Source organism: Bidens hawaiensis, unplaced genomic scaffold, assembly GCF_021521415.1.
Source record: "Bidens hawaiensis isolate Kalapana, Puna unplaced genomic scaffold, B.hawaiensis_p1.1 tig00007279_1, whole genome shotgun sequence".
In the NCBI taxonomy this organism is placed as follows: Eukaryota; Viridiplantae; Streptophyta; class Magnoliopsida; order Asterales; family Asteraceae; genus Bidens; species Bidens hawaiensis.
Window position 1 is genome coordinate 100,221 of NW_027491504.1, and position 23,757 is coordinate 123,977.

A 23,757-nucleotide genomic window follows, 5' to 3' on the forward strand; every position below is an offset into this window, starting at 1 on the left:
CTTTTACTTGCAAACTAGTTAAGAGAGATATTTTTGGAAGGTATGCATTTGCCAATTGATTAACAACCTTCTTCCCTTCACAACCTATCCCATGAGCATTGGCACATGTACTTGAAGAAGAAAATCAGGGTTGGCCCGTGGGCCAGCGAAATATGACCTACACTTAATTAAGGTCTCCTAATAAAAATAACATTATATATAGATATATTGTTGGTTTAGTGGTAAGCTTGTGTGTTGTTTAGCTATAGCTTGTAGGTCACAAGTTCAAGACTGGTTATTAACAACTTTTTTTTGGGGTCCTTAACACAAGTTTCATAAAAGAGCCACAAATTCTTATTTCGATATAGGCCTCCAATATCGTTAAAGACAGCCCTGAAGAAAATCCCAGTATTTGACACACATTTGACGTTGGTATTTGTTTCAGCCATCATTAGAACATCTAGCAAGGTGCTTAACTTCACCAAGTTATGTCATGCTTAAAATATAACACAAAATGGTAAGATGGTCTGGTTAACGTTTTAGTTTGGTAATTATCAAGTAGTTACTATTTCCCTTGTTTTAAGGAAGAGAATAGAATAAATTACATATTGAATGCATCGATCATATGCAAGGAAGACGATGACGGTGAATCAGCTGATGGGAAAACTTGATGATCGAAAGGATGGCAAAAATCAATTGGTTGACTTTTTCCGGCCTAAAATTCATGGAAAACCTTGTGATCGAAAAAAAGACGATGACGATATCAATATCAAACAAGACGCGACAGGATAAGGAAGATATTGATGATGTTGTTTATACGAGTCCTGTATTATAGTTCATATAGATTATAGTGTTTTAGTTCATAATTGCGTATTTTCTGTTGGCTATTTTGTTTATGAATGTTGTTGATCATGATGATGTCTTAGTGCATATTGTGCTTTAGACATTAGTTCCTGGTTCATAGATCATATTTATGGTGTTTTAATTCATAGGCACGTGTTTCTTGTTGACCGTGTGGTTAGTGTTGTTCATGGTGTTTAAGTTCATAATTATGTATTTTCTGTTGACTGTTTGTTTATATTCACTGAAACAACCGTTACCATAACGAACGAATCGGAACTAATATATACCAGTTGAATTGGCCCGTGTCCTGCCGCAGCGCACATGTTTAAGTAGCTAGTTATATTGTACATGTTGAAATTTAAAAAACAATACATGAAATATGGACAAATTACAAAGTATGTGCTAGACTAATTATCTGTTTAGCTTAGACTTTAGAGTTTAAACGTTCTAACATCAATGACATGCAATGACGATTATTACATGACACTAAATTATTATAGAAATATCAAATATGGAGAATGAAAAAACAAATTTAAATCCTTATATGTGTATTAATATTTTAGTAGTTTTTTTTTTTAATTTGTGTTTCTTGCGTATATATTCATTTGTAGATTAGTATAATCATTGAAAAATACCACACCGGTATAGTATGTTCAATAAAAAATTAATTATCATGATAATGAAGGTGATCAGGTGGTCCTTAAAACATATATCGGCACCTAAAACAAGAAGCCACAATTAGATATGATCTTATCACTTGTACTGCTTGTTTCTGTATCACCCATCATTACCATACAAACCATTTATAGATTCTGCTTTTTTATGAAAGTTACTAAATATACAGTATGATTGTTCATGAAATATTGATATCAAGGTTGTAAGTTGTAACGATTATTGGAATATATATAATGCAATGTTGCGCGACTTTAATTAAAAAGAAATCGTGATCAAGATAATATTGAGCGTGAGATGTGTTTATATCACTAGATAAAAGTCAATTATCTATGATCTATGATATAGTGGTGTAATGATATGGTGTTTGTCTTCTAAATGTGATCTCAGTTCAAAAATTATGAATTGGCATAATCACATATAAATTAACATATGCAATTATGATTCTCCTTGTTATTACCTTTCACGTGATTTTCACTTAAACTTTTTCTATATGTATCTATCTATATACATGCATAGATACATGTAGGAACCGTTCACCAAAAAATAAAAACTAACACTTGTATAAATTCCAACTACAATACAATAACAAAAGAAAGCTATAAATTACAATACTTTTACAAAATAAATAAAAGAAAAGTACAAGAACAAAGACGAATACTAAATTTGTGACCGAGGCTTCGTGTTTTACACGGGTCCCTTAAAACAAATTCCAAGTCCCCCAAGAGAACTCGAATGTTTCATAGGGTACAACGGCCGAAGCTGTGTGTACATCCGGGAAGGACTCTAAACTCAAAGTTTTACCTTATAGTAGAGAGAATGATTGCTAGAATTTTTGGAGAATGGTGAGGGGGTTCAAGTAGGATGTTAATGGTATATTTTTTTTTATCTAGAAACAAAGGCATACCTTTATTATTTATAGTGAATAAAAATGAAACATCCTTCAAGTCATGACTCAAGGAATAAATACAAGTTGAAACATATATAGACTTTTACACAAAAGATTGAATTCAAAGATGAAACATACAAGTTGTAACATCTAGATTGAATTCACAATTGAAAGATTTTATACAAAATAAAATCAAAATTTAAAAAATATCCAAATCAACTACTTTATTATTTTCACAAATTCTTGAAGAGTTCCAACAATACATATATACATATGATTGCATGTGTATTAAAACTATAACTATGATCGTGTATTAATATAGTTATAAATGTACATAAATTAGTTAATAAAATAACTAATAAATAATAAACAAGCCGAGTTCGAGCTTTAAAAGTAAAGCACGGCATAAGCCGATTGCAGGCTCAAGCTCTCCTAAGTTAAACAAACCTGGCTTGAGCATAAATGGCCTTAAGCCGTTACTATAATTCATTTACGCATACATTGATTTTCGAGTTTAAGATCAATATTAATTATTAATGCTTTTAAACAACAATGTAATCTACTCCTATTATGCTACACCAATGAGCGGACTCACCGTACTAACACCGTAGTCACTTCAGTGATTTTTTGTTAGAGCTATAGGTAGCGGTTTTTATTATTGACTACCATCAACCTTTAACAGAGAGAGCAACTTCTAACATACCAGGATACAATTGGGTTATTTGTTATTAAAAAAATATATACAGCCTTTGAAAGATAAAAGCTCAGACAGTACACAGAAAAAAACATAAAAAAGGTAAATAAATGTCCCTTGCCGAAAACTCATGAAATGGTGTATCATGTGATGTTTTATCACAATGGTACCTGCATGTGTGGCTCCAACTTTATCTTGTCAACATATAATGTTTTGTCTTGATGTTTCATCTGGCACAGAATTAGCATTTTGCAGATAGGGTTTGTCAATATATATTAGGGTTGTGTGGCATCTTTTTTGCCTTTAAACTTCATCATTGGTTGATATGAAACACACACAGAAAACACCTTAAAAAACACACACACATCTATATACATATATATAACTTATATCTATGTGTCCATTTTTCTTGAACTCATTTCTCTTTTGAGTATTTCAATCAACATAGATCATGACTTCGATTTACTTAGATTCATCATCCAATGATCGGTACCATGAACACCAATTCTTTAGCACCGGTGATCAACACGTTGATCGTGTTAATCACCAGTTTTTGAACCCTAATTCACAAGATTCATCATCTTCGAACTCTCTCACTTGCCATCTTTTCTTTAACCCTATTACTACCCATGATCAAGATGAGGTTTTTAATAAAGACCAACCACTTCCATCACAACATGAGGTAATAGAAACGGGTTGTATAATATTTGATGAAATAAAAAAAGGGTTTTCTTGGATTTTTGTATAATTCCCAAATCAAGAATCGTTTTATTCAATCTATTTTGATCGTTTCTTTCTTCAAATCAAGAAAGTTTGTCTTGGCTTTTTATGCGGTAACTAGATAAAGATCAATCTTTTTAGTTCAATATTGTTTGTTTGCATTTATCTTTTGATCATCATTTGTTTTTTTTTTCTATGTAGGATGATAGTTTCGGATCACGAGCATATGATGAACATTGTGTCGAAAAGCAAGACAAGAGAGGCTCAAGCACGAACGATGGACTTAAATTTTCTTTATGGAAGAGGGAAACTTATGATCATGTGAATGACGAAAACCAACTGAAATGGATGTCTTCCAAGATGAGAGTAATGCTTAAGATGAAGAAAACCAATCCATCAAAAAGTAATACTTTACGATCACCCGCGAAAGAGCTAAAGCTTGATGATCATCATGATCATCAAGAACCAACATCATCTCCAATGGATGAGATCGTCTACTCAAACACTTCAAACAACATCCCAGTTAGGGTTTGCTCGGATTGTAATACTACCAAGACTCCTTTATGGAGAAGCGGACCTCAAGGTCCTAAGGTGCGTATATTGCACTACTAAACAAATGAGTATCAACAGAAAATGATAATAGTGAATGATTAGAGAGATCATCGTCACCTTTATTGTTAATTAAATCATAACCTATTTTTTCATTATATACTTTTACAGTCACTATGCAATGCGTGTGGAATCCGCCAGCGGAAAGCCAGGAAGGCGATGGCAATGGCAGCGGCGGCTGCAGCGGAAAGCGGTGAAAATGGTTTCATTGATAAACCAACCTCATTAAAAGCTACAAAGATTTTGCATAATAAAGATTATAAGAAACTAAACCATGGGAATTTGACAAAGTTCAAGAAAAAACAATGCTTGAAGCAAAGAAACACAATTACTCCAATGCCAAGAAAGAATTGTGTTGAAGAATTCTTAGTGAGCTTAAGCAAAAACTTGGCATTTCATTGTGTGTTTCCACAAGATGAGAAGGAAGCTGCAATCCTACTCATGGCACTCTCTTGTGGCTATGTTCATCAATAGCCTCATTTATTATTATTATTTTTCTATTAGTATTTTTTGTTTAATTTCTTATTGCAAGTGACATATAGCTATTGAGAATTTTAATAAGTTTATTCGGTTTAGATAAGATAGGATTTTGTTAGACTTTGAGTGATTTTAAGATAATTCCAAAGGTGGAATAATAAATTAAATAGTGTGTAAACCGTATATCTTGTAAGATTATGAAAATAAAACTATTAGTTAATGGGTGAATTTATTTATTTGTTTATTCAATTTAATGTCATGTGTAAATTTGCTACATTTGGTTATATTTCTTGTAGAGGTTTGGGTCATGACAAGAGTTTGATACTTTTAAACTTGTAAAAGAAAAGATTTTACTACAAAATTTGGATTGATTCAGACATGTCAAAAGCATGAAACAAACCTCTATGCTCTCTTTTCATCTATAGAGATTTGGATTTTTTTACGATAGAGTTTACCAAATAATAGACCAAGTATTTTATGTATTGTTTGTAGAAAGCTAATTTGAAGATAATGGTCACTTTTTATTTTGTTTATAATTTGTTTCACGATATTTACTATACGTAGGAAACAAAGATCGTGTATATGAACGAGTAATTTCATGTTAAAAACATACAATACTATAACACACACACACACATATATATATATGGTTTGGATCAAATACAAATGAAATTAACATGTTAATTATAAAAATCAAATAGAGCTAACGATTTTACTATGCGTTGGAAACAAAGTTTGACTTGTCTTTTGAAGGATTTCAGTATCAATGTACTCTTTGTGCTCATCTTCAATTTCGAGCTAACGATATATTGTCTAAATTTGAACGATCCTTTACGTCTTGTGTGTAAGCTCAATCAATGTAGTGCGGTTCTTAGCCAGCTTATGCAAGACCCAAGATTGCCACATTAGGATACAACCGCCTTGCATACTCTTTGTTATGTGCAATGAGGCTTCTTCCGAAGAATATTTTATTAATTATTCTGATTTTATATTGATTGCATATTATGATTCATATTGGGTTGTCTGTCCTAATACTCGTTGTTCATTTAGTTGGTATTTTGTTTGAGTAGGGGGTAGGCCTCTTTCTGAGAAGCAACATGTGGTCTCTCTTAGATTTGTCGAACCTGAGTATAGATCTTTTTGTCGTGTAATGACGGCTAACACATGACCTTCACTCTAACTCAATGTTCCTAGTGGCACACCAATTTCTTCAAATGTGATAACCATGCTGCCATTCACATTGCTAAGAATTCTGTTTTTCACGAACACACTAAGCATATTGCATTGGATTGTTATTTTGTTCATGAAAAGTTACATAAAAGGCTTATTAACTTGACTCATACTCATACCAAAACGCAGCTTGCAGACTTGTCTCATACTTATTAATTTGTCTCATACTCAATAGTAACTAAGAGCATCTCCAATGCTTCAAGCATGGTTCGAAATTCAACCATCCTAATCATCCACTCACATTCTCTCTCCTTCCATTCTCACTCCTTTACCCTCTCACACATACCTTACAAACCATATTGAAATTTTAAACTCTTTTCACTCTCTCCTCCTCCTCTCTCTCTCTTCCACCTAGGAGAAACCTATGATTCAAAACACCCAAAACCTCACCATTAGAGATGCCCTAAGAAATAAAATATGTTTATATATGTAAAACTGTTTCTTTAAAAACTAAATAAATACTTATAAAATACAAAACTCATAGTCCTAAAAAAAACAACTCTTTGATTAGCACAAGCATAACAGCTAGAAAACTTATTATTGTTAATGAGCTTTGCCTCAAGTGATATTAAATTGAATGAGAAACGAAGATTTGGATTGCAGGTCGTAAGCCCGTAAGGTATCAAATTCGAATCTGATCCTAATCAGGTTTACCGTAGTGGACCTTCGATGACGGTTTTTCCTCTGTACAGGAGATAGTTGGCTTGGGCTACCTGACACTACCAGTAAGGTGGCCTTTTTGCCATTGGGTTACCCCAATAAAAAGGCTTTATTGTAGACATGCTTTATTCGATGGTAAAATAAAGAAACTTGATTATAATAATTATTTGAAAATACAGTATTTACATCAAGACAGAAGGTAAACGGGCAACAAGTTGCGCCGCAAGTCTTTTTTTAATAGCAAAACTCAATCTTTTAAAACACTACATCGATAGATCTTGAAGTCATAACATTACTATGCATAACCCATTGGACTCGCCTAAATAGCCTCACAGCTTCAGGTACGAGGATACTAAAAGTGTCAATGCGAACAAGAGGTGCACAAAAAACCTAAACACGGAACCGGAGCCGAATCCGAATCCGGGATTTTAATACCAAAACCCGTACACGGCTCTACTCTTAGGGTACGGATATGGTTTGCATTTTAGTACCAAAACCCGTATCCAGAACCGGACCCGATTTGTACCCGGTATTACCTGAAAACCGGAACTAGGTTTTTTCGATTTATACCCGAAAAAGACATGAAAATACAAACAAAAAAAAAACCTCTAAAAAAGTGCAGCCCTTAAAAGTCCCAATCTATACCCGGGAAAAAGCTCGAAAAAACCAAGAAATATGGTATTCGATTGCTCGGTTTTAGAATACTTGGTTCTATACCTGACTCGACCATGATGCATAAGGTTTGGTTTTTAGAGACAATACCCATTACCCAGTCATACCCAAACCCGGTTCCATAACCAGAACTGAACTGGGTATTACAAAACCCGATTTGTGCAACTTAATGCGAACTAGAGGTGCACAAAAAACCCGGAACCGGACCTGAAAAAATACCCGGAATCGGTTTTTTATATACTCGGGTTTTTAATACCCGACCCTACCAGTAGGGTACGGATAGGGTATGCATTTCAGTTCCAAAACCCATACCCGAAACCGGGCCCGATTTATACCCGGTAATACCCGAAAACCGGAACTGGTTCATACCCGGAACCGGGTTTTTTCCAATACCCGAAATTGGGTTTTTCAAATACCCGAAAAATATCTGAAAAATACCCGAAAATACCCCTAAAAATTTTAACCCCTTAAAAAATCCAATCTATATCTGGAAAAAACCCCCAAAAAAAACACAAAAATAAGGTTTTTTCAATACCCGAAAATAGGGTATTCAAATACCCGGTATTACAATACCCGATTCAATACCTTACCCGAACCCGATGCATAGGGTATGGTTTTTAGAGAGAATACCGGGTATTACCAATACCTGATTTTTCAATATCCGGTCATACCCGAACCCGGGTATTTGAAAAGCCGGATTTATGCACCTCTAGTGCGAACGGTATAAAAAAGAACTTATCATTGACGAATAAAATGGGCCCAATTTGGGCCGGATTAAGCCCATCGTCTATAATAATAATAATAATAATAATAATAATATTACTATGAAAGCCGTCGTGGGCGCCGACGAAAGGCAGCCTCGCCGTAATGGAAGGAGTCCCGCCGCAACCGCCAAAGGAATCATACGTTCGAGGCTTTAAATTCGTGTGGCGTATTCTTCTTATTTCCAATCTTGCCCTCGGAGGTATTTCACACACACTCGCTGTATGCATCTATTTAGTTACCGTGTGTATATAATATAATATAATTTGATATTGTTTAATGTGATTTGAGTAAGTTTTAGGTAGAAGTTGATTTCTACTTAATGTTTAGAGTTTGGTAAAGTTTATAATTTGTGTAGTTAATTCAAGATTATGAAGAAATAACAATGTACTCAAATTGGTAGTTAAGTGAGTGTGGGGCTGTTCACGAGTCGAAATTAAACAAGGAAGCTTGATTTTAAAGTTAAACGAGCCTAAGATCTGGGTCGATTTTGGTTCGGTTACCAAAATGAGCCAAACCAGCTGTCAGGTTGTTTCAAAACAAATTTTTTTAACTAGTTTTATTTGAGCGAGCCACGAGCTTTTTAAACAGCCTTAAGCCTATTTGTAGTGAAGGGCTACAAAATAGGGGTGATTTACGACATGCGGCACCACGTCAGCAGAGGGGCGGTTTTCATTTTAGGGGTGTGGTAGTATTGTAGCCCCGTCACATATTACACACATAATAATAATAATAATAAACCAACAAACACAACCAGGCGACAAAAACCCGTCGCCCCTCTTATCGCTGAGGGGGGCGGTGTTCCATGTATATGTCGGCCTTTGTCGCCCGGAATGGCGCCCCACAACACAAGGCCTAAGTGAGTGAAATTGATCCAACTGTCTAAAGCAGGGGTGTAAACAAGCCAAGCCTGAGCTTGACTAGGCTCGAGCTCGAGCCCAACTTGTTTCGAGTTCTTTTTCTAAAGCTGGAGCTCGGCTCGTGAGTTGTTTCTTCAAGCTTAGGCTCAGCTTGTTTGTTTATTATTAGTTAATTTATAAACGTTTTTTTTTTTATATATTTTGAGAAAATACTTAAACAAACCTTAGCTTGGCTTGAGCTCGTGTAGGACCTTAAACTGCAAAAGCTCGGCTCGAACTCTGCTATGCAGTGTGAAATTAAGGCATAGAAGTCCAAAAGACGTAAAGCTTAAAAAATGCACGAGGCTGGTTAAGGCTCAATGGGCCTACACGAGCTTCCAGTACAAGGCTCAGCTCGTTTCGAGCTCAAGTAGCTCGCGAGCGGCTCGGCGTGTTTGAGATATTGTAATCACCGAGTTTAAGTTAGCTGGTGATAGTTAGCTAATTACAAGCATTTTTAGAGATTTATAAACTTTAATCTGGCATTGTACCTGATATATTATATACAAAGTTTTCGCTTATATAATTAGTATATATTAATACTCATGTTTGAACATATATGCTATAGTTAGAAACTATTTTGTAATCAGAAGATGTTTTAATTTTGTCGATGTCTCGTCGATCCTATGCATATTCAAAATTCCATATGTTCACTTTCAATATTGAACCTAGATTACCAGTATCATTCTTTGTGTACATCAATACTCGTTCTTTATGTATAGGGTCGTTCATTGCAGGACCAGTCTTAAAATGAGAACCGCATAAACACATGTGCCTATTGTTTGAACTAGGATACATAAGGTGGTTATGTAACCATGTATCTGCATAACCGTCCGGCTTTCATGTTTGCTATCAATAATGGGAAAAGGCGGTTCAAAATTAATCTGTATCAACCAGAACCCCTTTGTCCCGTTACCTGACCCAACCATTTTCCATCTCTAGATAGGACCAAATTGATACTGAATTAGAATTTCACTTATTTTCATAGTTATTAAAAGGCAAGCCATCGCTTCTTGCGCCTAGGCCCATTTTTCAGGCGAGGCTCAATAAATGCTCTTCTAGTTCGTAGGTGAGCGCTTTGGCAAAGCCTACGACAAGAACATGTGAAGATAAAAGCCGAGCAAAAGAAACGCAACGAGTGCTATTGAAACTTAGATCTAGGAGAGGTCAAAGGTATTATATTGATACGTTTTGTTATTCAAGTTTTGACTTGCATTTGAATCTTGACTATTTTAAAACTTTTGGTACTAATTAGATGATATTAAATGTTATATGATAACTTTGTTTTTAATAATAACATCATATTTCATATACATAAAATATTTTTTTATTTTTTATTGTATTGCGCTTCTTTTTCTTCAGGCCCTCGCTTTTTTTGCGCTTTGCTCCTAGGCCCCAAGCGTGGCCTATGCGCCTAGTGCATTAGACAACTATGCTTATTTTAAAAATTGATCATGCCCGGGTAGCCTAAACTTTTTTTTTTTTTGGGTTGCAGCATACATATTTACCAGACCAGGAAGGAAAGATGCAGCAAGAAAAGATAAGAAACATCCTGAAGTAACCGAACTGCCATCTGCTCCTGTCGATATTCCCGATCTTGAAAAACCTGCCATTAGCCCTAGTCAAGAGCCAGAGCCGGAGCCAGCTCCCGAAGGTCAATGGTCAAAACCGTTCAAGTGGTAGTTAAGAAACGACCGAAAATCCTGAAACTTTATCGTCACACAGACAAATGTCGATAATAAGAAAAATAGATTCGCTTAGAGCAACCTTTTGTACGTTTTTTCTTTCTGTTTAGTGGTTCTTGTTCAGGTATACAAGTCGTGTTGAGGAACAAAGAGACGAGAACGACCATCAGTTTATATTTTAGGCGGAAATCAGTGGTTCTGGTTATGGTTGCATTCTGTTTGTTTTATTATTTTTGCGTTTGATTTATATTTTAGTTTTGAAATGCCTCATTGCTTGCATGTTGTGTATCATTATTCTGTTTTTATGGGCCCTGCCTGAATGCGGTTTCACGGGTTTAAACCAAACCATGACACGAATACCGTTACAAGTAATACGCCCTTTGACAATATCAGCCATAATTTCACAGGTAACGATCACAAATTCACGACGACATGAAAAGGAAGAAGCGAGGCTGGCTGAATCCAATCCATAAACCCGAGAGCGAAATTAAGAATTTGTGTATCTTTTTATCAAGGCCCTTTAAAGCTAGGTGTAACAAAAAAACCGGTTTGAGACCGGTTCATAGCAAATCAACCCGAACCAGTTTGACAAAAAAAACCGGTTTCACCCAAACCGGTTCATAAACTGACCCAAACCGCGGTTTCGGTACCGGTTCTCCTAACCGGTTTTTAACTGGTTCTAACCGAGCCGAGCTGGACCAAGGCGACCTCTTTTGCTCCTAAACCAGTTTCTAAACCGAACCCATTTTGGTCAAACCGGTTTTGACCAGGCTTTGACCAAACCGGTTCAGTTTGAGAAAAAAACCGGTTTTATACACCTCAAATGATAAGCCATTTAGCTTTAAGCCCATAAGAGAAATTGGATGCACATAAAAATACTTGAACCCTTTTTTTAATTTTTTTATTAATGGTGTAAAATAAAAAGAACCTCCACCTTACGATCTTAACCATAACATTTCCATTTATGAAAACAACATCTATAAATAAGAATCTCCAATCCTTAAAAACATTTTAAGGAACCCCTTGACATTCATACCATTGGCTCAAAATCACAATCACAATCCCAATCCCAATTAGAGACAATGGCCCTTACAAGGAAAACATTAATTTCCCTTTCCATTTTTGCCCTTTTCGTCTTTACGTCGTGTCACGATGTCACCTCTTCCTCATCCCTGGCCTCATCTCCATCTCCATCCCCAAATTTCAAAAGCGGGCCCGCAGCCGAAACCCCAATATCTTTTTCCGAACATTTTGAACTTGCATTGCCCGAAATAGGCGTACAAAAAAAAGTGGCGTCGTCCGAGGGGTCTAAAGTTGCGAGCAAACAACTTGAAGGGGTCGAACGTAAGATCAATGAGTTCAAGGCCACAGTTCAAAAACGACTAGCGGACCCCACGACATCCAAACCGGCACAAACATGTTTAACTCAGTGTCAGGAAAACTTAGATGGCGCGATTGAGGGTGTCAAGACAAGCATCGAAAGCATACGTAACAACGATCTTGCAAAGGCTAATGTGGATGTTAGTGCTATAGCAACCAATGTTGATACGTGTAACACGTGCTTTGCGGATTTGAAAACCGAAGATCGCGAGGTTAAAGCCTTTGATGAGTGGATTCAAGGGGTCACTGGAGAATGTCTTGCTAATCTTAAGAAAGCATAGAGTATATGGGATGATGGTATTATAGCTGTGACATTAGGATATGACTAGTTTAGAGTTGTTCATTGTATTTTGTATGAATTTGTGACTCAAAAAAGTCATTGTTAATGGATTATTTGGATATTTTAAGATAACTTATGATAAAAGAACGTAAGAGAGTTAATATATGTATGATAACTAGTTTTTCATCCGGCGCGTTGCGACGGGACAGATTGCTAAAACTCGGGTGGTAGTAAATATCAAATGTTGTCGGTCCCGGTTGTTTAGGGCATAATTAAACATGAATTGGGTTTTTTCAGTTACGTGCGTTATGGTATCGGAACTAAAACAAAAATAAAACGGAAAAAATAAAAATTGAGGTGGACCAATGGGATGGCGTCGGTCGGTAAAACTCGTGCGTTGGTAAAACCCACCCGAGCATTGTCGAGTCAGGGCGTTGAGGCAGTTAGTCTAGGTAAATTCGGTCGGTCTCCGTTAAGTTTGTTACGGTACCAAAACTAAAAAAAAAAAAAAGCAAAAGCAAATTTGTCATTTGGTCGGTTTTCGTGGCGTTGTTATGTTACCGTGACTAAAACAAAATGCAGTAAGTCTACACGAATTCGGTAGGTTTTCGTCATGTTTGTTACGTTACCGAAACTAAAAAAATAGCATTCCATCAGTTTATGTTATATTCGTAACGGTACTGAAACTATTAAAAAAAACAACATGCATTCAACCACTAAGGTGCCGCCAAGTAACCCAATTAGGGCACTTGCGGCACCAAAGTTCTAATTTGTATATATAAGTAATAGTAATATCTTGAATCTATAGTAAAGCCGTGGTTAAATCAACAATTAATGTTGTTTTCGGTGCTCGGATATCTCATAACTTGGGGTGTAAATTTTAGGTTCGGGTCAGGCTAGTTAGTTAAATAATGATAACTTCTATTGCAATTAGTAAATTAAGAGCTACAATTTTTTATTTTTTTAGGTAATTATAACATAAAAAGGTAATGTGTCATTCAATAACTATTTAGAGAAGAACATCCTAAGTACTTAATCGAATTTGATATTCATTTTTTATTTTCACTTGGTTTAACATGTGCAACATGTACTGATTGATCTTTTCTAAGTAATTTTAAAATTCTAGGGGTGAGCGCTCAAATATTTTAGGTTCAGTAGGATAATCGAAATCTATATTACGTATAAAAGGAAAAAGAGCGTGGGGTTTTGATGATCTCGCATCCTATATATTGTACTGATTGATCTTTTCTAAGTAATTTTAAAATTCTAGAGGTGAGCGCTCAAATATTTTGAGTTAAGTAGGATAATCGAAATCTATATTACATATAAAAAGTAAAAGAGCGTGGGGTTTGCTGATCTCGCATCCTATATATTGTATGAAAACTCAGTAACTTCTTTATAATATTAGTATAAAATTAATAAAGATGCCATCTTTATTCTTATGGAAGATTCGTAGTAAACAAAAAGAACAAGCATAAACATAAGTACGCTTTATATAACTGAAATTGATGCAAACCAGCATCTTCATTGATGTTTTTAGCGATGGTAGAGTCTCCATGTTCACCATAGGTATCTTAAAACATATTCCGTGCCTCTTCTAAGACGAGTTTGTCTGTATTCAAGAATCCAAAAGTACAACAGCTGAAACAATATATGTAGTGTTGTAGATGGCTCTCGACCCACGATAGCACCCAATGTTGTCGCATATTTGTTGAAAACATGAATAAGAAGATTAACGATTAGAAAGCGTTCTTTTATGATTTTATGGAACGAGGTTTCGTTTTATAAGTGTGATCTCTATTTTCTTAATTAAAATATTTCCCGATTTCATAAGTAATTATTCAAGTTAAATACAAGAAAGTTTATATGACTACCAGACTATGAGAGTCCTAACAATTTGCAAGTTTATGTTTATAATTAAAGCTAACTTTGGACTCTAGACATGTTACTTAACCGTGTGGTTTGCTCATTTTTATCATTGTATAGTTTAAAGTCTAAATGGTCTATATTAACTCATTGATATATCGGGTAATAAATAGATCCTTACCAGCACCTTCCTACGACCTCGATAAATAACTTAAAACAATGACGAGGTTAGGGCTATAACAAGGTGCATTAAAACATGACTTGTTTAAATAGTTTCTTAACAACATCCATGTTTTCAAGGTGCCAAAAACTAATAAATATTGTTTAACAAAAGGGTAAATAAATAAATTTTAGAATTTAAATTCAAGTACTCCCAATGCAATAACTCCTCGTGAGGCGCCTACACCAAGTTGTCTACACTATCTATAGTCGAGAGGGGTCGGCTATTGATGTGAGATAGGTCCGGGGTTCTGAGATTGATGAGACATAAACGACAGAAGTTATTCGTGTTTATACATAAACGTGACAATAAAGTCGCTTCAGTTTAGAGAAATAAATCCATAACTTCGGTTCAAGGTTGTATGAATTAGTGGACTTAAAGTGGTCAAATGTTAGAGAAAAACATTCCTATATTCCATGGAATGAATGACCCAACAAAATCAGAGAATGAGATTCAAACATGAATTTGATTAAGAAAATGAATTAGCCCTTATTTTTGTTTCTATTTATGGTATGGAATAAGAAGATCCTCAACCTTGTATCCTTAACCATGAAATTTCTATTTTTAGAAAGTTTATCTACAAATAAGAATTGCCAATCCTTGAGTGTATTAAAGGAACCCTTCCTCAAGTTGTTATCTTTATTAGAAACTTAGAATTTCAAACTTAAATACAAACAAGAAGAAAAGATTAAAGACAATGGCCTTTGCCAAGCATACATTGACTATCATTTTGTTACTCGCGTTTCTCTTGTTGTTAACGCAATGTTCAAAGGCAGCGTCAAACGACAAAAAAACGCCTTCCCCTTCTCCTCCTGCAGATGATGATGAGGAACAGCCGTCGTGGTCCCCTAGTTCTCCTGACTACGGTGAACCGAACGAAGACGACGACGACGATGAGTCAGCCCCTAGCCCTAAAGCTACCCCCACCGTCCAATCGTCAGCAGATTCTAATGGACCCACCGCCGAAAGCCCACTCTCTATTTCCGAACTTTTTGAACTCTCATTGCCCGAAATTGGTGTACAAAAGGCCTCAACCGCACCACTAACCGAGGGGGCTAAAGTTGCAAACAAGCAGTTAGAAGGAATCGAACGTAAAATCACGGAGTTCAAAGCGACCCTAGCAAAAAGAGAGTCGAACCCTCCAACCGGAGAATCAAAAAAATGCCTCTCGCAATGCCAAGGTCATCTCGATGACGCCATTGATGGTGTCAAAAAGGGCATTGAAAGCATCAACAACCAAGACTTGCCTAAGGCTAATGTGGATATTAGCGGTGTCGCTACCGACATTGAAACGTGTAACGATTGCTTCTTAGAGTCAGGTGAGGAGGACAAAGAGGTCAATGCTTTTAACCTTTGGATTAAAGGCGTCACTAAAGAATGCCTTAGCAACCTCAAGCAAACATAAAGTTAAATACTTTAGCAATGTTCATGATTTTACAAGAATCTTATCTGTTTATTCGTCGTTTGTTGTACATTACTGTATATTTTCTTGTAGATTAGAAAGAAAACTAAAAGACAGGTTCTTGATCATGCAGAATCATATGTAAGTATTCAATAAAACAATTACGTTTCACCTTTTATGTTTCAAAATCACATGTTATGTCAAGAACACCTCAAAGGACAATTGATGATATTGCTAGAAACAAGATTCAGGAATATACAATCTTAATAATTTCTTTATTCAGATGTTATTTCACTTTTTAATATATTTATCAGGAGATATACAATAAATGATGTTAATCAGAATTTGCAACAATGTTAACAAAAGTTGAGATGGCCGAGTTGGTCTAAGGCGCCAGATTAAGGTTCTGGTCCGAAAGGGCGTGGGTTCAAATCCCACTCTCAACAATTTATTTTTATGTATCAAAGTTTGAGATTTATGGTAGTCACCTGTTCAAACTATATTTTTTTATCTTATATATCAAGTTTAAAGAGAAATATGTGATGATAATAATTCACAATAAGCATATGTTTGTACTTTGTAGTGATGGACATATTAGTGGTGATGACAATGGACGAGTTCGGAATAAGTATTGGTAATCTCAATCAAATACCCATTTTTAGAACTATGTATTATATCAGGCTAAAAACCAGTTGGGTAAAGCTTATAGCCGTCAGTTCAATATAAAATACTCGTTCGGCTTCCCAAATACATTACTTACTATTTCAACTTTTCTTACTAGTTAGTTTATAAAAAATACAAAAAAAAAAAAAAAAGAGAGAGAGAGAGAGAGAAACTTGTTGCAACCGAATACCACATTTTGGTACAAGTTCAATAGCATTAGATAAAATAACGAAAATGAATAAGACCGGTTGGGTTATACTAAAAAGAAATTGATGAAAAGTTGAAAGTGGAATGTAACACATGGTGTCTTAAACTTTTAGTCATGGTGTCAGATATTTTCGTTCTATTGTTCTTGTTCCAAGTCTTACGCCTCTTTAACCAACTGAGCTACACAACGGGGACTAAAACAGGGTTAAAACATCTCAACTGACACTATGCCTAAAATTTAAGACAACGTGTTAATTTCTTTTTACAACTTTTAGAGTTTGGTGTAAAGCACAAAAACACATGTCTGAAACACATATTTTTAGTATACCTTGTAGCTATGGTTGTAAAAGTCGCTAGGCGGATCCTAGGCGGTCGACTGGAGAGTTGGGTATATTCGAAGTACTCGGGGAGTACTCAGAGAGTACTTAGACATGGTAAATATAATGAAAATTAATTTTTGGGTATTATATATATGCAGAATATCGTTAGTTTACCACATAATAAAATATGTGAATATCAATATAAATAAGAGAAATACATTTTTAAATGATAAATTATTTTAAAAAGTGAATCATTAATTAAAAAAATGATATTTGTTCTTTAATAATATAGAAATATGAATTATGTTTTATTTTTTAAGTCAAAATCGGCACAAGTTCACCGACAAGATGTGATTCTAGCTGGAGTCAACCATCTTTGATCGATTCTTAGTAACTAAACAGAGTTAAAGAAACTCCCCTCGGCGACATACCTTGTAGCGAGTACTCGACCGTGTAAACCTACTTTTACAACATTGAATTTCTTGCTACTCATACACAAAAAAGAAAGATAATTAATATGGTACAAAGTGTTGTCAAAGTATATATGTTTAAACCACTCATATTCAACACAACACATCTAGGAAACAAACATTATTATTTATCAACCTAAACCAAAAACAAAACATTACATCAAAACAATGATCAATGATGAGGCAAAAACACACTCTTTGCAAAATCTGATGATCCATTATTAGCAGCTCCATTTATGCCAAGAATTGATGTAATCAAGTTATATATTTCAACATTCTCGAAAGACGGCACCTTTCGACCTCTACAGAACCTCAGGCCATGCCCGATAAATATCGTCCTCATCGAGAAAAACTCGTTATCATACCCGTGTGCACCCCCACATTCCTTACCCCTGGAGTCCTTTTGTTCCACCTTAAACCCTTCATCGACTAACCCTATAATCGGCGTGATCCTATCACTATCCAAGTAATGCAAACGTTCGGGAAGGTCTTCTTTTTTATAAACCTTTAACTTATCCCCGTTTTTGACCTTCCCGGACGCCAAACCCTCGTTCATCTTCGCTACGATGTCGGAAACCGACTGGTCCGAAGGCGGGCGAATCGATAACACGGGTGTGTAATATTGTACCCATTCCTTAGGAATCTTGATCCAAGAAGCTAAATCATCTAAAAATATTAACTTTTGATCACAAGTGCCCACCATACCATGATCACCAACCATAATAAACTAACATCATCAAACACGCCGCGGTTCTCCAAACCGGTTATTAACCGCCCAACCAACCCGTCGATCCTCCCAACCGCTTCAGTCACTTGCGGATCATCAGGGCCCACCATGTGGCCCTGATGATCCGGGTCCTCAAAATACAATGTCATAAAAACCGGGATCTCACTCTCCGGTAAATCGAAATATTTCAAAACCGTATCGACCCGTTCTTCAAACGGGACGGACTCGTTATACGGTACACAATACTTAACCGGGCAATCCCACGAACCCTTTTTTACCTCCGATCCGGGCCAGAAATAGGTGGCGGCTTTTAACCCGTGGTTCGATACCGTCTCCCAAATGGGTTCACCTAACCACCACTTGGGTTCGTGGCTACTCATTGTGAATGTTTCATTTTTGTGTGGATCAAGAAACTTATTATTAACGATTCCATGATACGCGGGGTATAATCCGGTGGCGATCGAGTAATGATTCGGGAAAGTTAATGTGGGATAAACCGGGATCAGCCCGGTTCGGGCTTTGGTTCCGTTGTTAATCAATTTGTTAATATTGGGGGTTAGGGTTTTGAATTGATACCCAAACCGAAACCCGTCGGAGGATATTAAGATCACGGCTGGGCGGGCGAGTTTGGCGAGTGGGCGGGAGAGTTCGAGGGAGGTGGAGAGGCGGTGGCGGCCGGTGGTTTTGACGGCGGAGAAGAATAAGACGGCGAATGAGACGGCGGAGGCGGCGGAGAGGATGGTGGTGAAGAGGAAGACGGCAGAGGCGGCGGAGGGTTTTGGTCCGGTGGGGTTGGTGGTGGTTTCGGTGTCGAATGGGAGGAGTAAAGTGGACTGGTCCGGTTGAGGTTCGTAGGTCGCCGGCGCTGGCGCCGGCGAGGGTTTGACTGAATCCAAACCCATTAAAAAAACTATAAAAAAAACTATAAAAAATTAAAAAAAATTAAAAAAATGAGGAAATTGAAGATCTTGAGATCTGGGTATTTGAGATTAGGTGATTTGTGAAGTGGGTTTGTAAGGAAATTGGATTAAACCTGCAAATGATTATTGAATTTTGGGGAAGAAGATGAATTGGGTTTGACTGAAAAATAAAAAAATAATAATAAAAAAAATGAGAAATTGAAGATTTTGAGATCTGGGTATTTGAGATTGGTGAATTTTTGAAGTGGGTTTGTGAGGAAATTGGATTAAACCTGCAAATCATTGTTTAATTTTGGGGAAGAAGATGATTTGGGTTTGAGTGAAAAATTATACAAAAAATTAAAATAATGAGAAATTGAAGATTTTGAGATATGGGTATTTGAGAATAGGGGTTTTCTGAGGTGGGTTGGTGAGGAAATTGGATTAAACCTGCAAATGATTGTTTAATTTTGGGGAAGAAGGTGAATTGGTTTTGACTGAAAATTTAAAAAAAAAACTAAAAAAAATTTAAAAAAAAGGAGGAAAGTGAAGATTTTGAGATATGGGTATTTGAGATTGGTGAATTTGTGAGGTGGGTTTGTGAGGAAATTCGATTAAACCTGCAAATGATTGTTGAATTTTTAGGAAGAAGATGAATTTGGTTTGAAGAATGATGATCGGAATATTCGGGAGATTTGAGATCCAATAAATGTGGCTGATTGGTCTTTTTGTGGTTAAAATGTATCCATCGGATGGGTAGAATGGGTGACACTTGGAATTGGACATTTATATTTTTGTTATTATTTTTTGTTGCTATGCTAAGTTTGGAAACATGATCTATTCTTGGTATTGAGGATTTATGATGGTGTATGTTTACGGAAAAAGTTTAAATTGCGTGACATACTTGTTTGGGTTTTTTTATTTTGATTTCACAATCGTGTGGTATTTTACATAAAAAAGTTACTTTTTTAGTATTTATTATTTAATTACAAAAATATTATTCTGTCTATACCATATATAGAGATTTTTTTTAACGTTTTTACGTGTTATCATTTTTTACTTAGGAGTGTTTAGGATTTCTTATTTTAATTTCTTATTTATAATTTATAGGATATAAAGTTATAAGGTGTTTGAGAAAGTTAGGTTTTGTGAGTGTATAAGTCATAAGTTACAACTTTATAACTTATGACTTATATAAGTTATAAGGACGTAAAATAAGGAATCCCAAACACCCCCTTATTGTGGAGAAGATTTTTCAAACTCGTTTTTAGAAGAAGTTCTTGGGTAAAACTAGAATGAGATGGAGATGAGCCCTTTTACAGGTGGTGGGGGCGGGTGGGGGTTTTTGGTGTAAAATGTGTTGATGACATGACAATGTTTTTTGGTATTTTCAAGATTTTTATTGGGTGGGTTTTGGCTGTTTTTATGACGTGACAGGTGACTATGCACGTTTTTTTAGTGTTTTTCGAAGTCCTTATTGTGGATGCTCTAAGTCGAGTAAATGCTAAAATCGTCTATGAGGTTTGGTGACTTTTGCTATTTTTGACCAAATAGTTTATTTGTGCAACTGAACCATTGAGGTTTCCCACGTTTTGTCAATTGCGTCCAAATCGTTAATTCCGTTAAATTTATCGTTAAGTCAAGGATAATATGGACTTTTACCTATTTATTTCTTAAAATAACTATGGTCTCACTCTAATTTTTTATATTAAATCTACCTATATAATAAAAGAGTGGATTTTTAAAAAAACCTTCCTTTTTTTATATTTAACAAGGAGTCTTTGAAATGCCACATGTTAATTCCTATTATTTTTTAATTATTTTAAATTCAAAATTCAATATTTTTCCTTTTATTTTAAATTAACAAGAAGTTTTCAAAGTGGTACATGGCAAGTGGATTTTCCACCAAATTCTCCTTCTATTTTACATCAAATTTCCTCAAAGTGTCACATGACATTTCTTAATTATTTTAATTACTTTAATTCAATTTCAAAATCAAACTTGCGATGCCTATCATATTCAGAATTTTTTTCATCTCAATTCACATGTTCTAACCCTTGCAATCACTATCTACCTATTACATTGAAATTCATCAGTATTCAAGTTAGCTATCAGACATTTGTAATCAGATTCACGTATTCAATTGTTTCACCTTCACATATTCAATCGGGTTAACATCCTCAATCGGAGTCAATCGATTCACCTACACATATTCAATTGGATTCAATCGATTCACAGGTTCATTCGATCAATCTACTTAATGCAATTTATTTAATCCGAGTCATATAATCTGATTCACGTAGTTGATTTATATGTAATCCTTTGTCTTTCAATTGAAACCCTAATTCTATGATCATTATATAACATCGATTTTTTACTTAGAGATATATTACAAACAAAATAAAGTATGTCATCAGTTATCGATAAGTATTATTTAAATAAAGACATATTATCTTTAAAAACACACATTAAACTATCCAAAAAGCAAGTTGATATAGTACAAGATTTAATGTTTAATAGATTAACAAGTAAATGTCTTCGAATATGCAATGTTTGAATTACTTTTATTCTTAGTTGATTGTTTTCGAAGAACTATGGGCTTTTTATTGTTTTTAAGGAGATGATGCGTTCTACATTTAGCAATACTACCTTGCGAATATCTCTATCTAATATTACTGATGGTATATATCTCTAAACTCTTATTCTTATTATTGATTACACAATAGTTATTTATTTATTCAGTAAAATTACTATCTTTAATTTTTTTTATTTTTTTACAGGTATCACCAATGAGAATTTTTAATCTCTACACAACAAAGATTGACCACAAATTATAAGTTTCATTTTTTTAACTATACATGTTACTATCAATATTATATCATATTATATATATATAATTTTAAAGTTTAGCTATCTTAAATGTGACAATCGTCAATTTCGGGTCTTGTTTGTATTCGTTTTTATATTTGTTTATTATGTAAACCGACCCGATTTGTAAACCGAAGCTTATGTTATAATCAAAATGATGGATTTATGTTACAATATTGTTTCACACTTGTTGGGTCTTGAAAACATCCTATTTTTATTTTTATTTTTATTTATTTATTATTTATTTATTTTTTTGTTGTTTTGTGTTTTTGTCTTGATCCATTTTGCATGAAAACTCTTGTGTCTCACACCCATATTTGACCACCAACATTACCCTATATATACACCACCTTTCCTCTTCATTTTCCATTGCTACAACTCCAAAAAAAAAAAAAAAAAAAAAAAAAAAAAAAACTCTCTCAAACATCAAAGATTAAAGGTTTTCTTCTTAAGTGTTCTTGAAGGATTTTGGTCTTTCATTTTAATTAGTTTATTTAGCCTTATTAATATTTGTTTATGGTTGTGCAGCATATATATAATATACACCCCTTGTTTACCTTTGGTAGTTACTTCTCCGATTCCGGTCGGTGAGGTTTCGGACCCCATAAGGCAAGGCTTCATGGAGGACTTCGTGTCCTTGATATATATACATCTATATAACTTGTTCATACATATTAATCTTGCTTATTTTAGTTTGTTGGTCATGTTTACAAGTTCCATGGTTATGGGTTTTTAAAAGTCTATGCTTCGGTTTAACCGTAAATAGCTCTAAACCGTAAACCGAACTTTGTTACTAGTTTTGTTTATTTAAACATACTTAGTGTTAGATCTAAGTTTCTAAAATCATTTTTACAAATTCTATGGTTATGGGTTTGTAGAATCTTACCTCGGTCTTAACCCGAAACACGATCCGAACCGAAAACCGAACTTTTGTTTAAAGACTTTATTGTTAACTTTTGGTATTTTTTATTTGTACATTATTATACAAGTTCTTTAGTGTTTGGACATGTGGAAACCATCTATGAACTTGTTGTGAGATTGAAACCGAACCAAATTGATTCTTGCTCGCTTAAGACACACAAGTGTGTTTTTTTTAGCCATCAAGACTTGTATATTTCTTTAAAAATAGTTACAAATTGATTTTTAAATATTTTCTTAAGTACTTGGAAATGTTAGATCCAACTTGATCTCATAACAAAGTTTGGACCGACAAAACCGAACACTCGCTTAACGTGCGTTGTTAGTTCTAGAACAATGGAACTACATACTTGGTTAAGTCTTATTAAATTTTATTGAGTTATCTCATAACATTCAATATTTTGGAAAGTTGACTTTGGGTTTGACCAATTATCAAGACCCGAACCGACAACCCGAACACTCGATAAAAAAAACCCGTTTTAGTATCTTTATTCCAAAGGGATTTGCATTCTTGCATTTTACCCACCTTATTACTTAACATAGGTTGAGTAAATATTAAGGTTAGATACTTTAACCCGGTTTCGAGCAAACTTACATTTTTAAAGGGTTATTATTATAAATTCTTAAATAGTCATATTTTAAACCTTGAACTTTAATTATTTACATTTCTCAACATTTATTTTGTTTAAAGACCTTCAAGACAACCTTTCTAAATTCAAGACTTCTTTTCTTTTTAGGCATTGTGC

General features: G+C 34.8%; 1 protein-coding gene, 1 non-coding gene and 1 pseudogene across 2 annotated transcripts; 2 read left to right on the forward strand and 1 right to left on the reverse strand.

Moving 5' to 3' along the window:
- The first annotated feature begins 3,388 nt into the window (after positions 1-3,388).
- Positions 3,389-4,916, forward strand: LOC143634930 (uncharacterized). The gene is made up of 3 exons (XM_077102885.1): positions 3,389-3,759; positions 3,999-4,388; positions 4,518-4,916. Exons 1-3 carry the CDS (start codon positions 3,529-3,531, stop codon positions 4,878-4,880), a joined length of 984 nt encoding a protein of 327 aa, XP_076959000.1. The 5' UTR covers positions 3,389-3,528; the 3' UTR covers positions 4,881-4,916.
- An 11,388-nt stretch (positions 4,917-16,304) lies between these two features.
- On the forward strand, positions 16,305-16,385 carry TRNAL-AAG (transfer RNA leucine (anticodon AAG)). Its single transcript has one exon. It is a non-coding gene; the product is annotated as a tRNA-Leu (tRNA).
- A 1,386-nt stretch (positions 16,386-17,771) lies between these two features.
- Positions 17,772-19,228, reverse strand: LOC143634937 (uncharacterized; annotated as a pseudogene).
- Positions 19,229-23,757: the final 4,529 nt, after the last annotated feature.